The sequence below is a fragment of the Onychomys torridus genome, chromosome X, assembly GCF_903995425.1.
Source record: "Onychomys torridus chromosome X, mOncTor1.1, whole genome shotgun sequence".
NCBI classification, from domain to species: Eukaryota; Metazoa; Chordata; class Mammalia; order Rodentia; family Cricetidae; genus Onychomys; species Onychomys torridus.
Window position 1 is genome coordinate 119141337 of NC_050466.1, and position 14041 is coordinate 119155377.

Below are 14041 nucleotides of genomic sequence, written 5' to 3' on the forward strand. Positions count from 1 at the left end.
TCACTCATCCCCAATTCACATTGAAATCCTAACTTACCAGATGATAGTATCAGGAGGTAGAGGCTTTGATGAGGTGATTAGGTTGTGAAGATATAGTCTCCATGAATAGGACTAGTGCTTTGATTTAAAAGAGACCCCTTCTGCTCGCTACACAATGAGAAAATACTATTTGTAAATGAGAAATCCCCAGATTCATAATCTTTCAGTACCTTGATCTTAGACTTGCCAGCCTTCAGCACCATGAGAAACAAAATTCCGTTGTTTGTAAGCCACCCACCTTATGGCATTTTGTTGTAGCAGTCTGGACTATGACATCATGGTTTTGCTTCCCTGAAATCAAGTATAAGAAAAATCATTCTCTGTGTCAAATCCTGTCTCTCCATAACAAGGAAAGAAAGATGTCAAATGACTGTCTAGATCACTGACACTGGAAAAATATTGTTGCAGGTTTACTTGAAGTAATGAAAATTAAACAGGTATGCCAATCTCAGTTCCCATCATGAAATTATTCAAGCAGATACCTCAATTTCCCAAGGTGTTTTTAATATTCAATTTTAGGATAGAACAGAAACTGTATCTTGCATATCCTCCATTTTCCGGAAAAATCTCAGCTACTGTCCCCAAAATGAGACATATTATGTCTTAAGACTTGAAGAGGAGATTTCCCTGTAAGCAATGATTGTGGCAGAAAACTATCAGACAGAAATCTAGTTTTCTGCTTTGAAAATATCAATTCTGGAAGACAAGATACATTGCCCTCCTCTTTTTGTTCAGCGATGTGGATCAAAGCCAAGGTCTCAAGCATGTTACAAATACTCTGCTGTGGAAAAATTCTTTTGAAGGTGATTAGAAATGTATGCCTTTCCATAGTCTCCAAGTTGTATCATTGTAGAATTTGGATTATTGTGTATTAAGTATGATGTAATAATTCTGGAGCAAGGAAAATGAATATTTTTGGCTCTGCAAATGTCTAATAACCAAAAGTATGTAGAATGGATGAGACTGCTAAATCTGTAGCAGATGGAATCAATGTGATCAATCATGTATGGTAGAGAGATTTGCATTCATAATTTAAATGTCGCTGGACCAGCAATATGGCTCTGCTGGTAAAGGCACTTGCTACCAAGCCTGATGATTTGAGTTAGAAAGTTGTCCTCTGATCTCTTCACATCTACCATGGTGCACACGTGGACACCCCCCAAGCATGTGTGTGTGTGTGTGTGTGTGTGTGTGTGTGTGTGTAACTAAAAAATTCACTAACATATGTGTTCAAGCCATTTGATGCTTAGTGTAACATTAATGGCCCAAACTGTGGTGGTCAAGAGAATAAAACATTTTTTGTATAAAAACTATCTTTTGTGTTCTGACCTGTTTTGTCTACATTTCCATATTTTTCTAATGTCTAGGCAATTTACCAGTCGAGAAAATAAAGACAGTGTGGATATTCTGTTTGTATTTTCATAATAGTTTAACATTTAAAAAGTATGCTTAAAAGTAAAGTAGAAGATTAAGATCCATATTCTGGTCCCCAAACTCTCCATGTATTACAGAAGGGTCTAAAATAAAAGAAAAGGAATCTCCAACCTCCAACTTTTCGAGTTTGTTTCTCAGTCACTACTGCATGATAAATATGGAGAGGCACTTGGAGTATCACATAAAAAATGATCCAGAGACCACATCAGGTAAAGTCTGAGAGAGGAATTGACTGACAGGTCATGCTGCTATACTGACAAAGAAGAAAATGAGAGAAATGAAACCCCACAAACTTTGTATGTTGGTTATTCAAAATGCACTTTTTATTCACTTTGACACGTGATTTTTTAAAACAACTGGAACAAAATATCTTATACACATTTTGAGATTTTGAGCAGCACCTGCAACAAGAGGATTGTGGAATACCTCAGGATAAAGTAGAGATGGCTGAGGCAGGTACAAATACACCTGAAATTCATCAATCCACAGAAGACATATGGAATCTGAGCCCCCCCCCCCACTAAAAGCCAATACATGACAATAAATTAAATAAATATTTCGTATGATGTTTTAATGGACCATTGAAAAACAGTATGCTTCTAATTAGAAATGCATTATTCCAAAAATCTACTGTTCATTAAAAAACACCTATTGAAAATATGTCACTGCACATTCTTTATACACAGTCAATTTCAAAACCCATATGCACAGTTTCTGGTAACACAGATGTCAGCTTTCGGTGTTTTTAATATTACCCAAACTATATGTCAGCACCCACTGGGTGTTATTCACCAAAATGCCACTGTTTTGTCACTTACTTACGTGCTTGATATTGTGAAGTAATTTGGTAGAAAAAAAAAAGTATATGGCTAAGAAGAAAGGGGCTTCAGTTTACCTGCCAATCAAATTAACACTTGTCTCGACGGACAGGATGCCTATGAATTGAATTCCCATGTACTTTTATTTTTACTCAAATGAGCACATGCCACTCTACAGAGACAAATAGGTTTTGTGAGCTGATGGAGATCTTTATGAAGGCCTGAGATCTACAAATAGAAACTATTAGAAGCAGAGAGCAAGTAGAAAGAGAAGGCCCCAGGTCTCATGCACTTAAAAACAATTACCATTTATTAGTTCTAACGTACAGAGTTTCACCCAAACATGATTGTAGCAAAATGACTGTAGAACATTGAAACCAGTGTGGCTGGCTATAGGCATAGGCAGGATAGGAACCAATATTTAAGAGCTGTGGGGTCCCAGTTCTGGCTCTCACTTCTGGCATCTAAATTAATTGGACAATAGGGTCAGGACTATACAATAATTGGAAATACTGAGTAAGTCTGGTTGAAATATTGTCCTCTTCCTGTCTATGTGGCCCAAAAGTACCAGAGTTCTTAAAGCACATAAGGTCCCAAGTGTAAGGCTGATTCCATATGTGGCTACAATGGAGAATTCTAGGCTGTATTCCTGTGAATGCTCCCACCCCATCCCAGGCCTAAATCTCTTTGGGGGGCCTTATCTAACTGTCCCTCTCTACAGTGGGTCACAATTTTTATCATACATGTTTTAAAGCACAGATAAAAATCTATGCAGATCAACCAATAAAAACCAGATGGCACATTCATAATACAGTATAATTATTGGCAGTCATGGTATTCAAAAACTGTCAAATTACTTTTTGAGCATGGTGTCTTTGGAACATGTTTTGAATAGCAGTTGTTGTTGAAGGCTAATCCCAGAATGGCTTGAGGATTTTTTAAGGCCCTCTCTATAGTCTTAACTATTATTTTCAGATAAATCCAACCAGAACATGGCACTGAGATAGTTTGTAAATTCGGAACTTAAACCTGAAGGAGCCGTAAAACACATGGCCAGTACAGTATTTCTTTTTACAGTATTTTAACAGATGCTCATCCAGTGACTACTTTTACTGGGAGGGAGCTCACTATTAAGGCAGTCTATTCCATTTTTGAACCAATCTAATTGTGAGAAATTCATTCTAACACAAAGCTTAAAAAAATCTGCTCTTTTGCCAGTTTTAATGTCCTAGTTTGGCCAGCTGAACATTTGGTGAGACATCCCAAGAATCAGATCCTTCCTCTACAACACACAACTGAGTGAAGGAACCTGTGGGAAAAGGCCGCTACTCTCCAATGTTTTCTGAAGCTTTCTTCATGAGCCAGCATGGTGAACCATAGGACCGTCTAAATTTTAGGCAGAGAGCACTGCACCCAAAGCCACAAACTAAGCAGCATCACTAAATTGATAAGTTGTCAAGGAAGCAACATTTCTATGCAGCAGCAGTAGACTGTATGAAGGAAAAAGCAGGCCAACCATGTATTTGCAAAGGGGGTTGGCATATTTAAGCATAATCCATTCACTAGTGTCCTGTGACTCAAACACATGGATTAGAATCAACCTCCCATGTCATTAGAGTATTTTTAAGTTCATTATTGAGATGATTTTTTTAAGTTCATGAGATTAAACCATATGTAAGGATTTGAACAAGTCAGTGTGCAATTTTAAATACCTACATTCCTAATCATCACCACATTTTTCTAATTCCTGCTTAGAAATCCTTGCTCCCGTTGTTATTTTCGCTGTACTACAGCTCAGAATCGTATTTTCCCTTTGGTAGAAGTGGCACCAATGGCTTGGCAGAAGTCTGGCGGTGGCGTCTGCTCGCTGGCTGATGGACCAATGTAAGCTCTTTCACCCCGTCCTGCGGCTGACTTCCAGGTTTAAACCACGATTTAAAAACACTCGAATCACTCAGGACTGACACTTTCTGCAGTGTCCTGAGATACACAGGAAGGGAACATAGCAAAAATCACGCAAAATACACTTGGCTCAATAAAGCTTTTTTAAAACTGCTCTATGACTTCAATTTGAAAGATTCTGTTTCAAAAGTAGAACCTTATCTGTTACTCTCACACGTGCACAGGCGTGTGTGTGTGTGTGTGTGTGTGTGTGTGTGTGTGTGTGTGTGTGTGTGCATACTACCAGAGGGCACAGTAGTTCTTACACTATGGACTAATCAACTTAGTGCACACTTTTGAACAGAGTCCCTATATCTAACAGCATGAAGAACTTGCTTTGGAGGTGCTGTTCAAATCAATGGTGTGACCTAACATGCAATGTTCCAGCTGTTCTTCTACAGCTAACACCTGCCTAACAGCTTCTTCAAAGGCCACTGTCACATTAGTATCATCTTTGGCACTTGTTTCTAGATAAGGGTAATTCCCATTCTCCAGGCACCAGGCTTCTGCCTCCTCAGTCGTCACTTGCCTATCCTCTTTGTCTACCTTGTTACCCAGAACCACAAAGGGGAAATGCTCTGGGTCCTTTACATCTGCATAGTAGATGAATTCTTTTTGCCAGTTACCAAGGTTCTCGAAGCTCTGCCGGTCATCCACACTGAAGGTCAGCAGGCAGCAGTCTGCTCCCCTGTAGAATGGTGTCCTAAGGCTCTTGAAACGTTCCTGCCCTGCAGTGTCCCAAATCTGAAGTGTCACAAAGCGCCCATCTACCTCCAGATCTCGATTTAAGAACTCTACCCCTATGGTGTGAAAAGCCTGGGAGTCGAACTTGTCGGTGACATAACGGTTCATGAGTGAGCTTTTCCCAACTCCGCCATCACCCAAGAGAATGACCTTTAAGAGAAGGGATTTTCCACTCATTGTTCTACCACCAAACAGGGAGAAGTTTGCAAACAAAAGAACCTGGAAATACACAAACACGTAAGAAGGAAAATAGTTAAATCTGAAACAAATCAACTTCACAGAAAATTTTCCTGAATTATGAGGTCCCTGATAATGATCTTACATGATCATTACTTAATTTAAAACAAGCAAAAACAAAAAGAAAACTCTTTCAATAAAAGAGGGAAAACAGGTCTTTTTTTTTTTCCTGAGGCTTCTCACCTGGGCAAGGGATGGCTGAATGTCATGAGTAAACCAACTAGCAGACGGCTCCATAATTTGTTCAGTTCTGACACTATTCTAGGTGAGAGAGCCTAGAACAGGTATGCCACTCAAGTGTGTGACCGTATTAGTGTCCAGTTTGGACAGTTCTAAAGAGGATGCAAATATGAAACTTATTTGAGGTTTAATGTTCTTGATTCTGTCAAGTCAAGATCTGGATCCCAATTAGACTGGACCCAAGAATATGGAAAAGAGAAAAATATTCAACTTTTTCTAAGCATTTTCTCCCATTATACTTGCACTGAGATGGATACTCTAATAAGAAATGGATCTTCCATAATTTTTTCTCCATGGTACAATGACATTTAAGTTTATGACAGTTAACAAATATCATTATAACAGGTATTATATCCAAAGGAGGATCTTATGAAATTCTTGAGTTTAAGTTTTAAGACCACAAAACCAATATATGAAAAGTCATGTTAAAATCTAAAGCACTAATAATCATGTAGCAATTTTCCCGTTACCTACACAACCTTTTTGACAGGGACTACCTGGAATATATGTTAAAATAAAATATTCTGGTAGGTACTGTCACATTGGGTCTACCCTGGAAATTCACCAATGTTGATATTAATTGGGTAAGGTAACATTTATGTTAGAGCCTCAAAAGAAGGAAACCTAAACCCTGATCAAGATGTGCATGCCAAAGAAATCCTAGAAGCACACACATTTAAAAGGGAATTTGAAAGCCATGATAGTTCTTTAAATGATTTTTGAATGATTTTTAAAATGACAAATATTGACTTTTAACAGAGGAAACTGTAAAATATCAAAATTCATAGCATGAGCTCATGAAATACTTACCCAGCTGTGTTTTATTTTTTCACAATTTCAGTCCTCTCCTCTGTCCCTCTTGCTGCTTTATTCTCTTATTAGGGCTCTAAAAAACAGAATTGGAAGCAGATTTTTAATAATCTACAATAAAATGAAAATAAGTCTCTAGAAAAAAAAAACCATATTCAATTTAGGGAGAAATCCCATAGCAATCTCAAGTAACCTGTGGAGAATTCTCACAAATACACTTAAAAGTTCAAAATGTTGCAGGCGTTTAATGCGATCAAAATAATTTTATTACCCAAACTTCAATTTAGCCTAATCTGATTGTACTTTGTGTGATTAAAAAAAAAAACCTGCATTGTCTTTCTGCTGAATGCTCTATTCAAAGTCAAAGTAAGTAAAAGCAAGTAAGTGATATTCCAAGAAGTGAAATTTGGGAGAGTGAAAGCAGAGGAGTTTAAGATAAATCATAGATAATTTTCCTTCCATTTATACCTACCAACACTCCCACTTTGAAAATCACCAGTGCCCCCACCAATCCGCCCCAAGGCAGTCTACAGTTGATTCTCATGATCAGAGAAGAAATCATTAATATGCTTATGGGTTTACAGTATACTTTCTTAGCTAATTATTTTATCGACAAGTTGATGGTATCTGTCTTGAACCCAAGATTTTGTTTGTTTGGTTTTTGAGACAAAGTCTCTCTATGTAGTCCAAGATGGTCAGGAGTTCACTATGTAGCTTGAGATGTCCTTAAACTCCTGATTCTTCTGCCTCAGTCCTTCCGAGTAATGAGGTTATAGGTATTCACAATCATGCCTAGCTTGAACACAGGTTTCAATATTTAGCTGTCCTTACTACAAACACATATTTGCTTAATATTTATAGTTAATTGTGGCATATATTAATGACAAAACTAGAATAGTGGTCCAAAAAGACAAATAATTCCTATGCTTGTTAAATATGTTTGTTGAGGAATAAATAAGCTCAGCTGCTTAATTATTTTATGTTGTTTTTCAAAGCTAATCAAGCATTTATTGACTATCTGATTCAGTAGCTAAATGTAAGCAACATCTACATTGATAAGTTTATTCTCCTGCTTAGGCTAAATCTACTCTATAGAATCTGAAATTTCCTACCATTTTCTGTTAGCTTGGTTTTTGTCCACACTTCTGCTTTCAAATTTCTGTCTTTGGAACTGTAGCTCAAGTGACAAATATTTCTTGAAACAATGGCGAAACATATGTGTTAGCACAGTTTTTAAATCTCCTTTTTTTTGTTTGGCTTTGGTTTTGATATGCTAGAGAGGGACATAGGGCCTCAGTGGACTAGGAAAGTCCTCTACCACTGAGCTATGCTTTCACTTCATACTTTATTTTTAATACTATTTTACAATATAATTTTATAGTTTAAAATTCTTCAACTCTCTCTTTTTTTGTTTTTTGTTTTTTGTTTTTTGTTTTTTGTTTTTTGTTTTTTCAGAGCTGAGGACCGAACTCAGGGCCTTGCGCTTGCTAGGCAAGCACTCTACCACTGAGCTAAATTCCCAACCCCCAACTCTCATTTTTTAAAAGCAACATAAGGGAGTACAAATTTGTGTGGACTATAGATGGCTGATATAAAAGATAGATACTGAATGAGTGTAGCAGGAATCTTAACAGGTCTTATTAATAAGAACAAACCTGAGGCCAGTTATAGGGGTGAACGCTGGAAGATCAGAGAAGCAGAACAAGCCACAGCTACCTCACCTTGCCAGTTCCTCAGCTGGTCTTGTTTCCTCAGACTGGATGCCTCTGAGTCCTCATCCAGAATGGGTCTCAGATGAACTGCTGCTCAAAAGCCTGAATGCTTAACCAGTCAAATGCTTCTAGTTTCTGGTCTTCATGCCTTATAAATCTTTCTACTTTCTGCTGTCACTCCCTGGGATTAAAGACTGGATTTCTGGGATTAAAGGCTTGAGTCACCATGCCTGGCTGTTTCTAATGTGGCCTTGAACTCAGAGATCCACAGGGATTTCTGTCTCTGGAATGCTATGATTAAAGGCGTATGCTACCACTGTCTATCCTCATGTTTAATATTGTAGCTGTCCTGTTCTCTGACCCCAGATAAGTTTATTTCGGGGAACACACAATATTTTGGGGAATACAATACCACCACAAATGAGTTTCCTTAAATACCTAGATAATGGATGTTAACATAATTAAATAACTCTACTTTCCCAGCTGTGGATAAACTCAGTAGAGGGGCCAAACCCACAGTGAATATGGCAACTAAATGCCCAGCTCCGGGAATAATGATCAGTATTAATGACAATCTGAGAATTCTCTAGTTGGCAGTGTGCACAGATAATTCTAGGTACATAAACTATATGGTATGGGAAAAAAGAGGGTCATCCTTGCTGCTATACCATTCAATTATTTTATGAAGATATTAGTTCCTTCTTGTTCTTAAATTATAACAATACCTGGCAAGCATCTGCATATGGCAGAGTCTCAGTGTTGAAGAGATCTTCAGGATCTTCTGGTATAACCCTTCAACTGATGTTTGAGAAAGCACTGAGTGCCTACTGTGTGCTGCGTCATTACCAACATGACATTCTACACCAGTGGTTCTCAACCTTCCTAAGGTTGCTGCAACCCTTTAATACAGTCCCTCCTGTTGTGGTGACCACCAACTATACAATTATTTTGTTGCTACTTCATAACTGTAATTTTGCAGCTGTTGTAATGTAAAAAACTGATAAGCAGAATATCTGATATGTTATGATATAATGTGACCCCCGTGAAAGGGTCATTTGACCCCCAAAGGTGTTACAACCCAGAGGTTGAGAACTATTACTCTACATCCTCCTCCACCATCTCCAATTCCCATTTATTTGCTAAAAGTAGAAAGACATAGTTCAGGCTGGTCTCCTTGCCTTCAGTCACTATATACTGCTGACTTGGCCTCAAATTTCCAGTCCTCTACTTCTATCTCCATCTTAAAAATTAGAATCCTGCTGTGTTGCCCGAGCTGATGTCAGGCTCGTGGTCTTAAGTAATTTATCCTCTTTTCCATTCTATGCTTCATTGCAGGCATTCATCACTGCACATGGTTTTGTTGCCTTTTGGTCGGCATCTTCTCCCATCTAAGTTATGAGAGGCCCTCAGGCCTTCTGTCCCCACCTCTGGTCTCTGCTCACCCAATCTACTTTGTAAAGTTTAGCACTTGAACATGTAGATATGTTTGGAAATGTTTAAGGCAAGGACCTGCCCATAAGGACTTTACAAATAAACATCTAAGCTTCAGTTTCACAGTAGGAACTGAGGCTGGAACTCAGTGGTTGGAGCACTTGTCTAACAGGTATGAGGTGCTGGGTTGGATTCTCAGTGGAGTTCTAGTTCACACTAGAGAAAGAGAGTAAGATAACTACTGCTCAAAGCAATTCAATATATTTCTTAAAATAACCAGGAAAGGGAGTGCCTCAATTGGTAGAGTATCTGAATGCACTGAGTTTGACCTGCAGCACCATATAAAACCAGACATGGTGGCAGATATATATAACTGTAGCACCCAGGAAGTGGATTCAGGAAGATCAGAAGTTCAAGATCATACTTAGTACAGGGGTTCAAGTCCATTCTGGGCCATATAAGGACATGTAGAGATGAATGAGTGCCTGACAGGTATGGAAAGGCAACAAGAGAGTGCTGGAGGTGAGAAAAGTCAGAATGCATTCTATACCTGTATGAAATTGTCAGTGGTCAAATTTAATAAAAATTATTTGGACATTTTATAAAAGAATATAAAATATTTCATAGTCCTTTACAGTTAAAAAAACAGAATATGAAAGTCCCCAGCACATAGAAATTGTTAATATTTAAGGAAATTGAAGCAATTACTACCCTTCAATCATTATACAGTGTATATTTGTATCAAATGATCATATTGTATCCCACAAATATGTCCACCTTTTATGTCTCAATAAAACATCTCAGTCTTTGCATTTGATATTATTACACTGCTTGATGTTGTTAATAGACTTCTTTAAAAAAAAACATGTCTTTCCTAAACAACTGATTTAAAGGTCCTCTGCTTATGTACGTGGAACAGCATGTGGTACAGAATCCATCATAGAAATAAGCAATAAGCATTTAACATATTAGGTAGGTACCCAGAATTAATGCCTTGGAATTTATGCCAACAATCAATCCATGATCCTGTAAGACATCCAAATGTTATCACATATAATGTAACTAAAATTACAAATTATGAATTTATCTGGATCCCTTTCCATACAGAACTTAACAGAAATTCCACCTGTTGAAAGTCAATGGAAGCTTTCCATTTCCCTCTTGCTACACTCACATTTTAAAATAAATATGTATTTTCATCAGTATCTCCATTCCTACCAAAACCAAGAGGAGAATAATGATCTCCATTTTGTTTTCAGTGGATGTGGCCATCCCTGTCATTATGTTTGAAGGTGAGGATGATAAACGTTAGCACATATTCAAATTGAAAAGAGCAATCACAATATAACAATCAACGAAATCAAATTCCCTCCCCCAGAAGAAGCCAAATTTGATCCAACATGAAAAGAAGAAAGCATTAAGTAGAGAGAAGACTTTTTGATAACAACACGAGGGTGAAATTCAGTATGGCTCCCATATTATGCTAGATCTCAACAGAATATCCTTTTTTCTTTTCTTTTTTATTTTTTAATCCCCAGCACTGGGAATCAAACCTAGGGCACTGTTCCTTAAACACTCCACCACTAAGCTACACCTCCAGCTCTTGGACCATAATATTTATTCTAATTTTGGTCCCATTCAGAGAAGTATCTGGCTTTGGCTCAAATATTGTCTTGGATAATAAGATGAATCAGGAATTCAAATAACTAACATTCCTAGCTCTCTATTCTTTGGTGCACTTGAAACCTTTTGAATCAGCTATGTTTGCACCCACATAGGTTTATTAAAATCACCGCATTTAGTTGGGAGTGCTTGAGATTAGGAGCAGAGGGCATAAAATAAAGGTTGAACCTTTTAAAATAATGCATTTTTATTGTGATTTCGGAGAGAAAAGAGCACACACGCAAATCGGCAGCGTCAGTTCAGTTTCAGGGGTGGAATGATGGTCATAATCAGTAATGCAGGTTGTTTGGAAGCAAGTCTTGACAGGGGTGTGTACTGCAGGGGCTTGGAGGGGGAAGAGGGGGAACTAGACAATGGATGAGAGTGCCCTAATGGAAGTCTGCACAGGGGAGGGGACATGCTTGAGGAAAGCCCATCTTGTGGCGACATGCTGATTAGGGCTATGCAGTTTACTGTTTAATCCTGAAATATTATTCAGAAATACTGCACCAGAGAAATGGGTGTGGCTTTCTTTAACGTATGTGAAAAATCAACACAAGTAAGAAATGATTGATCTTTGAGATCCTCTAATTTAAATGGTGTAGGTTGCTTCCCATACAACCTGATGCTGGAAAGGGTTTTACGCCAGAGGAAGCCCTGTGACGCACTCAATTTACTTTGCAGAGCTCAGTTATCAGCTACAACCATGCTACAAAGTCTAGATGCCATATCTGTCATGCCACCGAAATGCTATTCCTAACTTCATGCTGGCATTTACATCATATATGCAACTAAGTGTTCAGTGTGGAAATGCATGTCTAATCTTTCACTCCTCATAATAGTTCTGGGCCAATAAGCCCAAAGACACACTTGATAGGAACTTGGCACTGTCCCCAGGCCACGTCTTCCTTAATAGGCTGCCTGGAAGTAAAGGTTTTCAGGACACTAATAAAACGTCCTTAGGAGACCAGGAATGTTGGCATCTCTACGGCAGGAATACTGTTTTAGCACTGGGAACTTAGAAAGTGAAACGTCACGCATAGTCCCAACTACCTCAGACCCAGGTCCTCTCACCTCATCCTCAGCTCCTCGAGCCAGTCGACTGTGGCGCATGCGCAGTGAACCACACCCGCTCCCCACGGAGCCCTGCGCCTCTCTGCCCGGCTCTGGCGGCTCCTCCAGATTACTCAGCAACGCCCCCCTCCACCATCACCTACCTCTGACTACAAGCTCAGCAGCTTCTAGGCCCCTTTAGAAATCCCGGCGATGACCTCAGCTGCCCTTTCGCCCTTTTCCCACAGGCCCCCCACCTCCTGGCCTCCCGGGTCCACCAGCCCTGGCCCCCTCTTGCTGCCCACGCGCGGACACCTTACCCAACACAATGGCAAGGAGGACGGACAGGGCTACAGATGCCAGGCAGCTCAGCTCTGCGTGCCTCTAGCCCGGCTCCTCCGCGACCAGGTCACAGCTCGCGCTGCCGCCTCGTCCTCAGTGGGGCAGCAAGTGCAGCTCGGACCTCGGTGGCCTGACAGCTGCCGCTCGCTCCCGCCGCCGCCGCCGCCGCCGCCGCCGCGCAGCGTCTCGCGCCCGCGCCCGCCCGGGGAGGGGGCGGGGCCCGCGCCGCCTCCTCGTGCCCCCTTCTTGACGCTGGGGACCCACTGCAGCCGCCTCCCGCCGCCGGCTCCTGTGGCTTGCTCTTCCTTCACGCTCAGTTATTCAACCGGGATCTCCCTCATCTTTCTTCCCCTCCCAGCTTATTAGAAGTCACAGTCACAATGGACCATCAAATAACTGCTCTGGCAGCTTAGCGTCTCTTCTGCCTGGGATCTAACGTCTCGGGCAGAGAGCTGGCTAGAGCATCATTTCCTGCAATGACTCTTCATTTACCTCATTTACCAGAGAAACAAATCTTTCCTTTCTTGTTGTATCTGCTTGTTTTGTTTTGTTTTTGTCCCAAGAGGTCAATACATACACCTTCTTGCTTCAAATAGTACAGGAAAACACATGATCGCAACACATTAGGCTCTGTTGGTGCCTATTGCTCAAAAAATTCTCATGACGCTTCAAAAGGAAAGATTGACATCTGTAACTCAGCCGCAGAAAACACGTAGCCCTTTATGCCTTCTTATCAATCACTGTTCTAGAGGCGCCAGGAACTGTCACTATTAATGTTCCAGTTATGCCCAGCCACCAAACTAGTCCCTCCTGATTTCCTGTGGTCCTCTGGTATCTTCGACTAGTTTTTGATTAATCTGCCTCTCTCCACCCTCATAACCAAAGGAAGGCAAATCTCTTCAAGTGATTGAGCCTGCACTCCATCTTTTTCTCAGATACATTCATGTCTTAAGCTTCACTGCTTTCTGAACACCCATTCCTGTATGGCACTGCCCCCTTCCACCATATGTTCCTCACACACACCATCTCTCCATCTATGCCACTCTCTCCCTAGCTTTTCACAAGGCAAAACAACCAATCTCAGCAAGGCTCTGCTTAAATGCCACTTGTAAGGATAGCTTTTCTCCATAATTCCATAATGAAGATTGCCTCAATTCATCTCTTATAGCCTCTGGTAGCTTGCTATGCTTTCATTTCACACCACAATCATATAATGTGCGATTATGTATTTTATATATATATCGTACTTATTTGGTTACAACTGTCTCCTTCACTGAACTATACTGCACTATAGGTTCAGATACTGTGTTTAAGTTCACAACTATATCCCCCCCAAAAGCAAGATACATATTATGCACTAAGAAAGTATTTATTAAATATGAATGAATGATGTATCACTAACAAATGTTGATATTTTAAAATAAATGGACCTAATGGAATCCTTTGCATGGTTTAAACCCACCTCACTGCTCACATAAACACACTACTCTTGGGATGGGAAGAAGATATATAACATCCTCTAAAGTAATTTTTACTGATTCTAATCTCCAAAAAAAAAAAAAAGAAAGAAAGAAAAGA

The 14041-nt window shown here is 39.7% G+C and overlaps 1 protein-coding gene across 1 annotated transcript; it reads right to left on the minus strand.

Annotated features, from left to right (window-relative positions):
• Window positions 1-1774: 1774 nt before the first annotated feature.
• Rab9b (RAB9B, member RAS oncogene family) lies at window positions 1775-12621 on the minus strand. The gene is made up of 3 exons (XM_036175350.1): window positions 12442-12621; window positions 6264-6339; window positions 1775-5195 (listed from the first exon to the last, which is right to left on the minus strand). Exon 3 carries the CDS (start codon window positions 5151-5153, stop codon window positions 4548-4550), a length of 606 nt encoding a protein of 201 aa, XP_036031243.1. The 5' UTR covers window positions 5154-5195; window positions 6264-6339; window positions 12442-12621; the 3' UTR covers window positions 1775-4547.
• Window positions 12622-14041: the final 1420 nt, after the last annotated feature.